A 14,527-nucleotide genomic window follows, 5' to 3' on the forward strand; every position below is an offset into this window, starting at 1 on the left:
GAACTCCCTTCCTAACAGCACTGTGGGTGTACCGACCTCACATGGACTGCAGCGGTTCAAGAAGGCAGCTCACCACCACCTTCTCATGGGCAATTAGGGATGAGCAATAAATGCTGGCCTGGCCAGCGACGCCTACATCCCATGAACAAATAAAACAATGCATTTTGGCAGCAGGGATAGGAAGATTCAATACAGACTTAATGGCACAGTTGTAAAGAGTGTGCAGAAACAGAGGGACCTGGGGGTGCAATTGCATCAATCTTAGAAGGTGGCAGGACATATTGAGTGAGTGATTAACAAAGCAGATGGGATCTTGGGCTTCAAAACAGAGGCATAGTGTACAGAAGCAGGGAAGTTATGCTGAACCTTTATAAAGCTCTGGTTAGGCCACAACTAGAGTATTACGTCCAGTTCTGGTCTCCACGCTTCAGGAAGGATGTGAGGGTCCTTGAGAGGGTGCAGAGGAGATTTACCAGAACAGAAGCTGGGGTTGTTCTCTTTGGAGCAAAGGAGATTGAGGGGAGATTTGATAGAGATTTTACAGGGGAGGCGGTGGCCTAGTGGTATTATCAATGGACCAGTAACCCAAAGACCCAGGTATTGATCTGGGAACATGGGTTCGAATCCCACCTCAGCAGAAGATGGAATTTGAATTTAATTAATAAATCTGGAATTATAAGCTAGTTTAATGATGGCCAAGAAACCATTGTCGATTGTTGTAAAAAAAAAACCATCTGGTTCACTAATGTCCTTTAGGGAAGGAAATCTGCTGTCCTTACCTGGTCTGGCCTACATGTGACTCCAGACCCACAGCAATGTGGTTGACTCTTACATGCCCTCTGAAATGGCCCAGCAAGCCAGTCAGTTGTACCTAACCGCTACAAAGTCAATAAAAAGGAATAAACCGGACGGACCACCCGTCATCGACCTAGGCACCGGAAACGACAACGGCAAACCCAGCCCTGTCGACCCTGCAAAGTCCTCCTTACTAACATCTGCGGGCTTGTGCCAAAGTTGGGAGAGCTGTCCCACAGACTAGTCAAGCAACAGCCTGACATAGTCATACTCACGGAATCATACCTTACAGACAATGTCCCAGACACTGTAATCACTACCCCTGGGTATGTCCTGTCCCACCGGCAGGACAGACCTACCAGAGGTGGCGGGACAGTAGTCTACAGTAGGGAGGGAGTTGCCCTGGGAGTCCTCAACATCGACTCTGGACCCCATGAAGTCTCATGGCATCAGGTCAAACATGGGCAAGGTAACCTCCTACTGATTACCACCTACCGCTCTCCCTCAGCTGATGAGTCAATACTCCTCCATGTTGAAGCACTGAGGGTGGCAAGGGCACAAAATGTACTCTGGGTGGGGGACTTCAATGTCCATCACCATGAGTGGCTCGGTAGCACCACTACTGACCGAGCTGGCTGAGTACTAAAGGACATATCTGCTAGACTGGGTCTACGGCAGGTGGTGGGGGAACCAACACGAGGCAAAAACATACTTGACCTCGTCCTCACCAATCTGCCTGCCGCAGATGCATCTTTCCATGACTGTATTGGTAGGAGTGACCACCGCACAGTCCTTGTGGAGACGAAGTCCCGCCTTCACATTGAAGATACCGTCCATCGTGTTGTGTGGCACTACCACCATGCTAAATGGGATAGATTTCGAACAGATCTAGCAATGCAAAACTGGGCATCCATGAGGCGCTGTGGGCCATCAGCAGCAGCTGAATTGTACTCAACCACAATCTGTAACCTCATGGCCCGGCATATCCCCCACTCTACCATTACCATCAAGCCAGGAGACCAACCCTAGTTCAATGAAGAGTGCAGAAGGGCATGCCAGGAGCACCAGGCATACCTCAAAATGAGGTGTCAACCAGGTGAAGCTACAACCCAGGACTACTTGCATGCCAAGACAGAGCTAAGCGATCCCATAACCAACGGATCAGATCCTGAGCTTCCGGTTGCTTGCTATTTCAACACACCCCCCTGCTCTCATGCTCACATCTCTGTCCTGGGATTGCTGCAGTGTTCCAGTGAACATCAATGCAAGCTCGAGGAACAGCATCTCATCTACCGATTAGGCACACTACAGCCTGCCGGACTGAACATTGAGTTTAATAATTTCAGAGCATGACAGCCCCCCATTTTACTTTCATTTTTAGTTATTTTTTATTTTTTTTTTATTTTTTTTTTACATTTTTTACAATCTTTTTTTGCATTTATTTCATTTCATCTTAGTTTGTTCAGTTTGCTTACCCACTTTTTTTTCATGTTTGCACTTGCTGCTGTTCAATAACACCTTATCTGTACTAATGCTTTGTCTTTCAACACACCATGAACATATTGTTTGCCTTTACTCCGTGACCTTTTGGTCAGCTATGTGGCCTTGTCCAATCTACACCTTCTCCTTTGTTATCTCTTGCCCCACCCCCACCTCACTTGCTTATAACCTGTGACATTTCTAATATTTGTCAGTTCCGAAGAAGGGTCACTGACCCGAAACGTTAACTCTGCTTCTCTTTCCACAGATGCTGCCAGACCTGCTGAGTGATTCCAGCATTTCTTGTTTTTATTTTGGATCAGATCTAAGCTCTGCAGTTTTGCCACATCCAGTCGTGAATGGTGGTGGACAATTAAACAACTAACTGGAGGAGGTGGCTCCACAAATATCCCCATCCTCAATGATGGGGGAGCCCAGCACATCAGTGCGAAAGGTAAGGCTGAAGCATTTGCAACAATCTTCAGCCAGAAGTGCCGAGTTGATGATCCATCTCGGCCTCCTCATGAAGTCCCCAGCATCACAAATGCCAGTCTTCAGCCAATTCAATTCACTCCGCGTGATATCAAGAAACAACTGAAGGCACTTTATACTGCAAAGGCTATGGGTCCTGACAATATTCCGGCAATAGTACTGAAGACCTGCGCTCCAGAACTTGCCGCGCCCCTAGCCAAGCTGTACCAGTGCAGCTACAACACTGGCATCTACCCGGCAATGTGGAAAATTGCTCAGGTCTGTCCTGTACACAAAAAGCAGGACAAGTCCAACCCGGACAATTACTGTCCCATCAGTCTACTCTCAATCATCAGTAAAGTGATGGAATGTGTCATCAACAGTGCCATCAAGCGGCACCTGCTTAGCAATAACCTGCTCACTGACGCTCAGTTTGGGTTCCGCCAGGGCCACTCAGCTCCTGACCTCATTACAGCCTTGGTTCAAACATGGACAAAAGAGCTGAACTCAAGAGGTGTGGTGAGAGTGACTGCCCTTGACATCAAGGCAGCATTTGACGGAGTATGGCATCAAGGAGCCCTAGCAAAACTGGAATCAATGGGAATCAGGGGGAAAACCCTCTGCTGGCTGGAGTCATACCTAGCGCAAAGGAAGATGGTTGTGGTTGTTGGAGGTCAATCATCTGAGCTCCAGGACTTCATTGCAGGAGTTCCTCAGGGTAGTGTCCCAGGCCCAACCATCTTCAGTTGCTTCATCAATGACCTTCCTTCAATCATAAGGTCAGAAGTGGGGATGTTCGCTGATGATTGTACAATGTTCAGCACCATTCGCGACTCCTCAAATACTGAAGCAGTCCGTGTAGAAATGCAGCAAGACCTGGACAATATCCAGGCTTGGGCTGATAAGTGGCAAGTAACATTTGCGCCACACAAGTGCCAGGCGATGACCATCTCCAACAAGAGAGAATCTAACCAATTCCCCTTGACATTCAATGGCATTACCATTGCTGAATCCCCCATCATCAACATCCTAGGGGCTACCATTAACCAGAAACTGAACTGGAGTAGCCATATAAAGACGGTGGCTACAAGAGCAGGTCAGAGGCTAGGAATCCTGAGGCGGGTAACTCACCTCCTGACTCCCCAAAGCCTGTCCACCATCTACAAGGCACAAGTCAGGAGTGTGATGGAATACACTCCACTTGCCTGGATGGGTGCAGCTCCAACAACACTCCAGAAGCTCGACACCATCCAGGACAAAGCAGCCCGCATGTTTGGCACGCCATTCACAAACATTCACTCCCTCCACCACCGACGCACAGTGGCAGCAGTGTGTACCATCTACAAGATGCACTGCAGCAATGCACCAAGGCTCTTTAGACAGCACCTTCCAAACCCGCGACCTCTACCAACTAGAAGGACAAGAGCAGCAGATGCATGGGAACATCACCACCTGCAAGTTCCCATCCAAGTCACACACCATCCTGACTTGGAACTATATCGCCGTTCCTTCACTGTCGCTGGGTCAAAATCCTGGAACTCCCTTCCTAACAGCACTGTGGATGCACCTACCCCACATGGACTGCAGCGGTTCAAGACGGCAGCTCACCACCACCTTCTCAAGGGCAATTAAGGATGGGCAATAAATGCTGGCCTGGCCAGCGACGCCCACATCCATGAATGAATTAAAAAGATGTACAAGATTATGACAGGTTTAGATAAGATAGCCATAGAAAAGTTGTTCCCATTAGCTGATGGTACAAGAACCAGGGGACACAGATTGAAGGTTTTGGGCAAGAGATGCAGGTGAGGAAGAACTTTTTATGCACTAAGTGATAATGACTTGGAACTTGCAGCCCACAAGGATGGTGGAAGCGGAGATTATCAGTGATTTCAAAAGGAAACTGGCTGAGCACTTGATGGAAATAAACATGCAGGGCTACGGGAATAGAGGGGTGTAATGTGACTAATTCGATTCGATGGGCCGATTGGCCTCCTTCTGTGCCATAATATTGATTCTATGACTATTTTTTTTGCATGTTTTTATTGAAACAAAAGTTGGCTCGAGGGCCAAATGGAACCTTCAAAATTTGGAAAGGATTTGAGGGATTGTGTGAATATTGAACACTTGTTTCTGCCGACTGATGATTTTCTTTTATATTCATTCATGGGATGTGGGTGTCGCTGGTCAGGCCAGCATTTATTGCCCATGAGACTTGCCATGAGAGTCAATGTTGAGGACTCCCGGGGCAACTCCCTCCCTACTGTATACCACTGTGCCACCACCTCTGCTGGGTCTGTCTGCCGGTGGGACAGGACATGGTCCCGGGGATGGTGATGGCAGTGTCTGGGACATTGTCTGTCGGTATGATTCCATGAGTATGACTATGTTAGGCTGTTGCTTGACTAGTCTGTGGGACAGCTCTCCTAACTTTAGCACAAGCCCCCAGATGTTAGTAAGGAGGACTTTCCAGGGTCGACAGGGCTGGGTTTGCCGTTGTCGTTTCCGAACCGAGGTCGATGCCGGGTGGTCTGTCCGGTTTCATTCCTTTTTATTGACTTTGTAGCAGTTAGATACAACTGAGTGGCTTGCTCGGCAATTTCAGAGGGCATGTAAGAGTTAACCACATTGCTGTGGGTCTGGAGTCACATGTAGGCCAGACCAGGTAAGGACAGCAGATTTCCTTCCTGAAAGGACATTAGTGAACCAGATGGGTTTTTACAACAATCGACAATGGTTTCATGGCCATCATTAGACTAGCTTTTAATTCCAGATTTATTAATTGAATTCAAATTCCACCTTCTGCTGTGGTGGGATTTGAACCCATGTCCCCAGAGCAATACCCTGGGTCTCTGAGTTATGAGTCCAGTGACAATACCACTACGCCACCGCCTTCTCTATGAAGATTTGCAAACTTGTAAGCCATAAACTACTGATTATGCCCAGAAGAGCCAAGTGGAAGTAATAACCCTCTGTGGAAAAAGAAATTGGTTATGATAACATGGAATATGTGAGTCTTGAGGCAGAGACTAGATTACAATTTCAGAGGGAATTGATAGGTATTTGAAAAGAGACTGTAAAAGGAAATACAATTACAGTAGATAGCTCCAATTAAGAAGTTAACATGGGTACAGGTGTGATGGGTCAAATGGTTCCCTTTTGTGCTGTATATTCGATGGAACATAGGAATACAAGAACTGCTAGACAAAAAAATACAGGGTTCACCGAGTTCACTGTCTACCATCCTGGTAGTTACATGGTACAATAAAATGGTGGTAACTAGTCATAGCAATCAAGCAATCAATATATATTAGTTTACATCAGGCCAACATGACATGAGAAAAATTCCTGCGGAGAGCTCAGGAAATTTTGCATCCAAAGTCACCTGTTCCTATCCAGTGTACTACACTCAGCATACATCATGTCTCAAAATGCTCAGATTATTATTAGTCTGTAAAGTTCCCGACAGTACCTATGGATATAAAGACCTTTGAGAGACAGGAAAAGGCCAGTGGGCCCAACAAGCCTTTTTACAGACCAACCATTTGGTTAGAAATAATACATTTGATTAGAGTTGAGGAGCAAAAAGGGTATGACCACGTTACAAGGTGCATTCTATCAGCCTCCAAATAGTAGGAGGGCGATAGAGGAGCAAATCTGCAGGGAAATTACAGAGATGTACAAGAACTATAGAGTGGTGATATTGGGGAAGCTTAATTACCCAAATGTTGATTGGGATAATGTTAGAGTAAAGGGTAAGGAGGGGCAGGAATTCCTCAAATCTGCTCAGGAGAACTTCCTTTATCAGTATGTTCTCAGCCCAACCAGAAAAGAGGCACTGCTGGATCTGGGAATTTGGGTAAGAGTGATCATCGTATCATAAGGTTTAGACCAGTAATGCAGAAAAGCAAGGAACAAAATAAGGTAGAATGTCTAGATTGGAAAAGGGCCAATTTCAACACGATGAGAAGGGATCTAGCCAGGGTAGAATGGAACCAAAGACTGGCAGGAAGAGCTGTATGAGAACAATGGGTTACCTTTAAGGAAGAGATGCTCCAGGTATAATCTATGAACATTCCAACAAGGATGAAAGATAGGGGAACCAAGAACAGGGCTCCATGGTTGACGAGGGAGATAGAGATGATGATGAAACAAAAAAATGAGGGTGTATGATGCATGCGAGGTGAACTCATCAAGTGAGAACCAGGCCACATACAATAGGTTGAGAGGGGAGGTGAAGAGGAAAGTAAGACTGGCAAAGCGAGAATGTGAACATAGAATGGCAGTCAACATAGAGGGAACCCAAAAATCATCCACCAGCATGTAAATAGTAAGTGAGTAGTAAGAGGAGTGGGGCCTATTAGGGACAAAGAGGGTAATATATTCTTAGAGGCGCAGGGCAAGGCTAAACTACTTAATGAGTACTTTGGATCAGTGTTTACTAAGGAAATGGAGGCTGACAAAATATCGGGAGAAGCAAAGAGAGTAGAGGTACCGGATAGCATAAAAATTGAGAGGGGGAAGGTATTAAAAAGGCTGGCTGTGCTTAGGGTTGATAAGTCAGCTGGTCCAGATGGCTTGCATCCCAGGTTGCGAAAGGAAGTGGGGATGGAGATAGCAGAAGGGCTTTCCATAGTCTTCCAATCTTCAGTGGATATGGGGGAGGTGCCAGAGCATTGGAGAGTGGCAAATGTGACACCCTTATTCAAGAAAGGGTGGAAGGACAGTCCTAGCAACTACAGGCCAGTTATTTTAATATCAGTGGTGGGTAAGGTTTTAGAAACAATAATGAGGGAAAATATCAACATACACCAGGAGAAGTTCAAGTTAATTAAGGATAGCCAGCATGGATTTGTAAAAGGCAGATCATGCTTGACTTAACTAATTGAACTCTTTGATGAAGTGACAGAGAAGGCTGATGAATGGAACGCTGTGGATGTTGTGTATATGGATTTTAAGAAAGCACTTGATAAGGAACCACATAAAAGGCTGGTTAACAAAATTGAGGCTCATGGAATAGGAGGGCCAGTGTCCACTTGGGTAAAAAAATTGAGAGTCGTAGTAAATGGTTGCTTTTCAGATTGGAGGATGATAGACAGTGGTGTTCTCCAAGGGTCAGTGCCGGGACCACTGCTTTTTTTGCTGTATGTAAATGATTTGGATCTTGGAATGCAAAGTAGAATCTCAAAATTTGATGACAACACCAAAGGTGGAGGTGAGGAAAACAGTGAGGACGATATGAACCGCTTGCAACAGGACATAGATAAACTAGCAGAATGGGCGGAGAACTGGCAGATGGAATTTAGTACTGACAAATGCGAGGTGATGCATTTTGGCAGAAGGGATAGGGAGAGGCAATATATACATAATGGCACAGTTCTAAAGAGAGTGCAGGAACAAAGGGTCCTGGGGGTGCTTATGCACTGATCTTTGAAGGTGGTAGGATATATTGAGAGAGTGGTTAGTAAAGCATATGGGATCTTGGGCTTTATAAATAGAGGCATTGAGTACAAAAGCAGGGAGGTTATGCTGACTCTTTACAAAGCTCTGGTTAGGCCCCAACAGGAATACTGCATCCAATTCTGGTCTCCACACTTTCGGAAGGATGTGAGGGTCCTTGAGAGGGTACAGAGGAGATTTACCAGAATGGTTCCAGGGATGGAGGATTTTAGTTACAAGGTTAGGTTGTAAAAGCTGTGTTTGTTCTCCTTAGAACAAAGAAGATTGAGGGGAGATTAAATAGAGGTGCACAAGGCTTAGATAAGTTAGATAAGGAAAAACTGTTCCCATTAACAAATGGTACAAGGACTAGGGGACACAGGTTGAAAGTTCTGGGCAAAAGATGCAGGGGGAATATCAGGAAGCACTTTTTTATGCAGCGAGTGGTAAGACCTGGAACTCGCTGCCCACAAGGGTGGTGGAAGCGGAGACGATCAATGACTTCAAGAAGAAGTTGGATGGCCACCTGAGAGAAATAGACTTGCAGGGCTACAGGGATCGAGCCAGGGGACTGACTGCATGGCTCCATAGAGAGCCGGCATGGACTCGATGGGCGAAGTGGCCTTCTTCTGTGCTGTAAATGACTCTAACCTCTAACCCCACCTATGCACCATATTCCTCCAGCAATGGTCCCTTTGCTACTGGGATGGTGGGGAGTAGGCTAGCCTAGACGAATATTCTCACCTTGTTCAATTATCTTTAGAGATCAAAGATTATTTATACAGAGTTTTCCTTCAGACATGGTGAGGCGGTGACCTAGTGATAACGTCACTGGACTAGTAATCTAGAGGCCCAGGCTAATGACCTGAGGACACAAGTTCAAATCCCACCACGGTACTGGTGGAATTTAAACTCAATTAATTAAGAAAAATCAGGAATGAAAAGCTGTGTTGTGAATGACCTATGACTCTATGAAAGCTAATCTCAGTAATGGTGCCATGAAACTATCATTGGTTGTCGTAAAAACCCATCTGGTTCACTAATATCCTTTAGGGAAGGAAATCTGCCGTCCTTACCTGGTCTGATCTACATGTGACTCCAGACCCACAGCAATGTGGTTGACTCTTAACTGCCTTCTGAAATGGTCTGGCAAGCCACTCAGTTGTCAAGGGCAATTAGGGATGGGCAACAAATGCTGGCCTTGCCAGCGACGCCCACATCCAATGAAAGAATTAAAAAAGGGAAGGGCTGAGTTTGTAACAGGGCTGCACAAGGAGCACGACTAATTGGTTAAATTATGTTTTCGCATTCTATTCCTAATATAGATCCATACAAAATACACATTGAAAATATAATTACCAATTGGGCTGTCAAGAGACTTTCTGTCAATTGGAAAGGACTCTGCTGCTCCCAAATTGTATTCTTCCATTCGTTCAAAGTCAATGGTATAAGGCTTGTGGTCGAACATCACGTCGATCCTCTTCTGCTTCTGCTGAAATGCTTTCTCTATGAAAGCACATGCTTTCAATGTATAAGGAACCATGACACCCTTCCGACAATGCCTCACCCACTGGACAGATCTGGCTATCCCAGCTTCTTCAATCTTTGACATTTCACCTTGGAAAGCCCAATGCATGAGTTGGGTAATGTTTTCCTTGGCGTGCACAATGTAGTCTGCAAACCCGTGAACCTTGAGCTCAATTCCTTGTATGGTGATCTTGACGGCATGCTTCCGTTGAAGATATTCCAAATAACTCTTGTAATCTTTCGACAAGTTTTGGAAGCATTTATGCTTCATTACTTCTTCACGCAGATGTGACCGGATTTTGCTCTCCAATTCATCTACTAATCGATCGATGTCCATGTCAAAATTGCCATGGATTGTTAACTGGGCAGAATTGGAGCTCTGTGCTGCTTCTGCCATGGACATTTTGATCGCTTCCTCAAGGCTGGCCTCAGAGGTCTCAACATTGCACATCTGAAAGGCAAGTTCCATACTGTTTTCCTGCTGGCTCGTGGCCATTTCTTTTGAAAGCTGAAGGGCTTTCTGAAACTCTTCCTCCTCTCTTGATTGTTGGTCCATGGAGTACTGGAGGGCAAGACATAACTGGGCATCATCCATATCTTTGTTGGCTACAGCCATCATCTCACTGTCCAAATCACCTGCATCATCCTCATCATTGGTTCCATTTATTTCCTGCTGCCTCTTGATGTCAACGTCAGTGAGAATGTCCTCCTCCATTACATCATTACTAGCACCAGAGCACACACCAGATGGTTGGTCAGTATAAAGATCTTCTTCAATCAAAGCACATTCACTGGCGTCAGATACTTTTTGGGAAGTCGAGGGGCTCCCATCTTTGCTGTTACTTCTTTGACAGGATGCAGCTTCAGGCTCTTGGATTGATGCAAGCAAACTCCGGATCTCATCTGAAAAAAGGTCAGCGTGAAAAATGCGTAAGGAAGTCATGCTTGTGCTAATTTTGCTCCACATCAGAGGCCACTATCTCTGCATAATTACACTCTGTTGCCTCATGCCAAAAGAGGATCATTAAGCAAGTAGCACCAACAGAGTAACAGAATTTACAGTATCAGACAGAAGACCTCTTTCAGTCCATCTAGCCCAGTGTTCCCTTGGTGAATCTCTAATAACCATGGACCCCATTTGTTGACAAGAACCTGTTTAGTTCCTTCTGAAAACTTGTCAAGGTTTCTTGTTCCATCACCCATGCAACATATTTACAGACCTTTTAGTAAAAAAAGTTCTCCCTGCATTTCATATTTTGTCTTTACTATAATCCTACGGACTCCCACAGCTACCTGGATCACATTTCCTCACACCCCAAGGACTTGATGCCATTCTCACAGTTTCTCCATCTCATCTGTTTGAACAATGCAACCTTCCAAATTAGCACTTCTGACGGGCCTTCCTTTTTCCTCAACCATGGATTCCCCCTACCATGGTTGACAGGGCCCTCAACCGTGTCTGATATATTTCACGAGTTTCTGCTCTCATCCCTTCCCCTCCATCCCAGAACCATGATAGGGTTCCCCTTGTCCTCACCTTCCACATCACCAGCCTCTGTATTCAATGGCTCATTCTCTTCCATTTCCGCCAACCACCAAATACATCTTCGCCTCTTTTTTCAGCATTCTGAAGGGACCATTCCCTCTGTGACACCCTGGTCCACTCCTCAGTCACCCTCAACACCTCCCCCCTTTCCTAAGGCACCTTTGCATGCAAGTGCAGGAGATGCAACACCCTTTTATCTCCTCCCTTCCCACCATCCAAGGCCCCAAATATGCCTTCCAAGTGAAACAGCGATTTATTTGTACTTCTTTCAATTTAGTATACTGTATTCATTGCTTACAATTTGGTCTGCTCGACAGTGGGGAGACTAAATGCAGACTGGGTGACCGCTTTGTGGGACACCTTCACTCAGTCTGCAAGCATGACCCCGAGCTTGCTGTCGCTTGTCATTTCAATTTTCCACCGTGCTGCCACTCTGACCCTTCTGTCCTTGACCTGCTGCAGAGTTCCAATGAAGCTCAACACAAGCTTGTGGAACAGCATCTCATCTTTCAACTGGGCACTTTATAGCCTTCTGGACTCAACACTAAGTTCAACAATTTTACATCATAACCTCTGTTACATTTTTTCCTTTTTGTGTGTTTTTTTTTGCTGTTCTTTTGTTTTGCCCTCCCCCACCATTTCTTTCTTAATCCCTTTACTTGGTATTCAGACGGCTACTCTCCTGCCATTTACACTTCATCCAAGACCTATCTTTTGTTTCTTTACTTGGCTTTATACCAGGAAACGTTCTGTCATTTAACCTGTCCTGCCCTGCACCCTCCCTTCCCTTTTGTTGATTTTTTTATTTTCATTTTAGAGATACAGCACTGAAACAGGCCCTTCAGCCCACCGAGTCTGTGCCGACCAACAACCACCCATTTATACTAAGCCTACACTAATCCCATATTCCTACCACATCCCCACAATTCCCCTACCTATACTTGGGGCAATTTATAATGGCCAATTTACCTATCAACCTGCAAGTCTTTGGCTGTGGGAGGAAACCGGAGCACCCGGAGAAAACCCACGCAGTCACAGGGTGAACTTGCAAACTCCGCACAGACAGTACCCAAAATTGAACCCGGGTCGCTGGAGCTGTGAGGCTGCGGTGCTAACCACTGCGCCACCCACTGTTTTTCTTCCCTCCCTTCACCTTTCACTTAATCAAAACCTATTAGATTTCTAACATTCCCAATTCAGATGAAAGGTCATTGACCTGAAGCGTTAACTCTGTTTATCTCTCCACAGATGCTGCCTGACCTGCTGAGTATTTCCAGCATTTTCCGTTTCAGATTTCCAGCATCGATAATAATTTGCTTTTGTCATATTTTCTTTTGTTGTTCCCAATTTGTTGTTCTTAATTTGTTAGTTCACCGTGGGCGGGTTCGCGCAAAGTTGTCAGTTGCCAGCCCATTTTGCATTCTTGTTCAATTTTCTTTTCTTGGAATGCATAACAGGCTACTGATTGCTATTGCCTCTTGAGGGCACACTGTGCATTGAAGCCCTGCCGACTTGTACCACCGTGCAGCATTGCCCTGCCAACCTGCCCGCCGTGCACTGCCACACCAGCTCAGTGCCAGCCTGTTGAAGGAAAAGGCAATTCCAAATATGTTGGCCAATTTTTCCTCAAACTCATTAACGATGCAGAGTGTCAGAGGAGCTCAGCAGCCAAGAAGCAACACAATTCTTTTGCTGTTTTATTGCTTAATATTCATGTTGCACCTGTTGAAAAAAGGCATTATAAACAAAGATATCTTGCACTTACCAAGATTTGGGATATTCCCATTTGGATCAGTAGTACACACTGGCTGCGCTGGCTGCGGCTGCTGCTGCTGCTGGAGTTCAGTGCAGGCAGAAACATCTCTTTCAAAATTCGGTGTTTCTTGATTGTTTTGGATTTCCAGGGGATGCTGATTAGAAAAGGTAAGGTCAGTATTAGCAACAGCAAAAGGAAGGGGATGCAACAGAGCGACTCTTTCCAGTCTAAGTACAGTGGCTGCCAGTATGCAGACCACTGCCCCGAGCTTCAGTGGAGCTCCAGGTAAACTCAACCTCACTGAGGTATGAATATGTTCTTAAAAGGCAACACTGCTCCTGGCTGAGCTCACAAACTCAGAGGAAATTCATTCTCTGGAGAGAACAGTGTTAGGTCACTCAAAAAAAAGGTAGTGTGTTAGACCAATCAATCGTTTCCCATTTCTGTACTTCCTGCTGTCTCTACCCCGTGGCAGTAAATAACACGGAGGACATTCAGACCCTTATGTTCAGGTGGCCATGGCAATCTGGCTCTCAGTACTTCAGAAAACCTTCAACACGTCGTATAAATTTATGCCATTTACTCACTAAAAAAGAAACTCTGGCCCCTGTCCTGCCTGCAGAAACCCAACTTGTGGGAAAGGGGTAGAATCCACACCTTTTATCAGCATGGTCACATGTGCTGAAGAATCTGTGTCCTATGTCAGGCTGGGAGTGGATCAGTGCAGATGCCAAGGGCTGACTACAGAGTTACCTCAGGTTTGAGTTTAAGAGCTGTGTGATGAAACAGCCCCTTTAAGGTGTGAATAAACTGACAGTATCTGCCTCTCTAACATGCTGATAAAGGTGGTGGACCTAGCTTGGCCTACATGTAAAGTTCAGCTATTGTATACCGAGTGGTTACAGTACTGAACTAGCAACCAAACTAGTTCATTTGGGTAAGGGAACCTGCAGTCAGACTCCACTCCATAGCTAGTTCTTAATTCCTCAAGGCAACTTGTCAAAAACATGGCTTTGACAGTGTCACCCACATCCCGAGAACAATTTTATTTGTTCCTTTATACCTTCTCCCACAGTGTGGTTAACGTTTGGTGGCCTGTACACCACTCCTGCAAGTGATTTTTTGCTTTTATGATTTCTCATCTCTACTCAACCTGTTTCTACATCCTGTTGTCCTGAACTTAGGTCAGCCCTCTCTCTATTGCGCTAATACCATCATTAATTAACAGGACCACCCCGCCACCTTTCCCTAGCCTCCTGACCTTCCTAAATGCCATGTACCCTTCAATATTCAGGTCCCAATCCATCGGGCTGCTTTGTCCTGGATGGTGTCAAGCTTCCTGTTGTTGGAGCTGCACTCATCCCGGCAAGTGGAAAGTATTCCATCACATTCCTGACTTGTGCCTTGTAGACGGTGGACAGACTCTGGGGAGTCAGAAGGTGAGTTACTCATTGCAGAATTCCCAGCCTCTGACCTAATGCCATTGAACATCGAGGGTAGATGGTTAGATTCTC

General features: G+C 45.6%; 1 protein-coding gene across 7 annotated transcripts in view; it reads right to left on the reverse strand.

Annotated features, from left to right (window-relative positions):
* Positions 1-14,527, reverse strand: part of parp10 (poly(ADP-ribose) polymerase family member 10) — a 59,968-nt gene that overhangs the window by 12,696 nt on the left and 32,745 nt on the right. For all 7 annotated transcript variants that reach the window (XM_068015740.1, XM_068015744.1, XM_068015742.1 and 4 more), the window contains 2 exons: positions 13,023-13,167; positions 9,544-10,614 (listed from right to left, as the gene is read on the reverse strand). In XM_068015740.1, coding sequence (XP_067871841.1) covers positions 9,544-10,614; positions 13,023-13,167 — 1,216 coding nt within the window. The remainder of the gene's footprint in view (positions 1-9,543; positions 10,615-13,022; positions 13,168-14,527) is intronic.

The sequence above is a fragment of the Heterodontus francisci genome, chromosome 2 (genome assembly GCF_036365525.1).
Source record: "Heterodontus francisci isolate sHetFra1 chromosome 2, sHetFra1.hap1, whole genome shotgun sequence".
NCBI classification, from domain to species: domain Eukaryota; kingdom Metazoa; phylum Chordata; class Chondrichthyes; order Heterodontiformes; family Heterodontidae; genus Heterodontus; species Heterodontus francisci.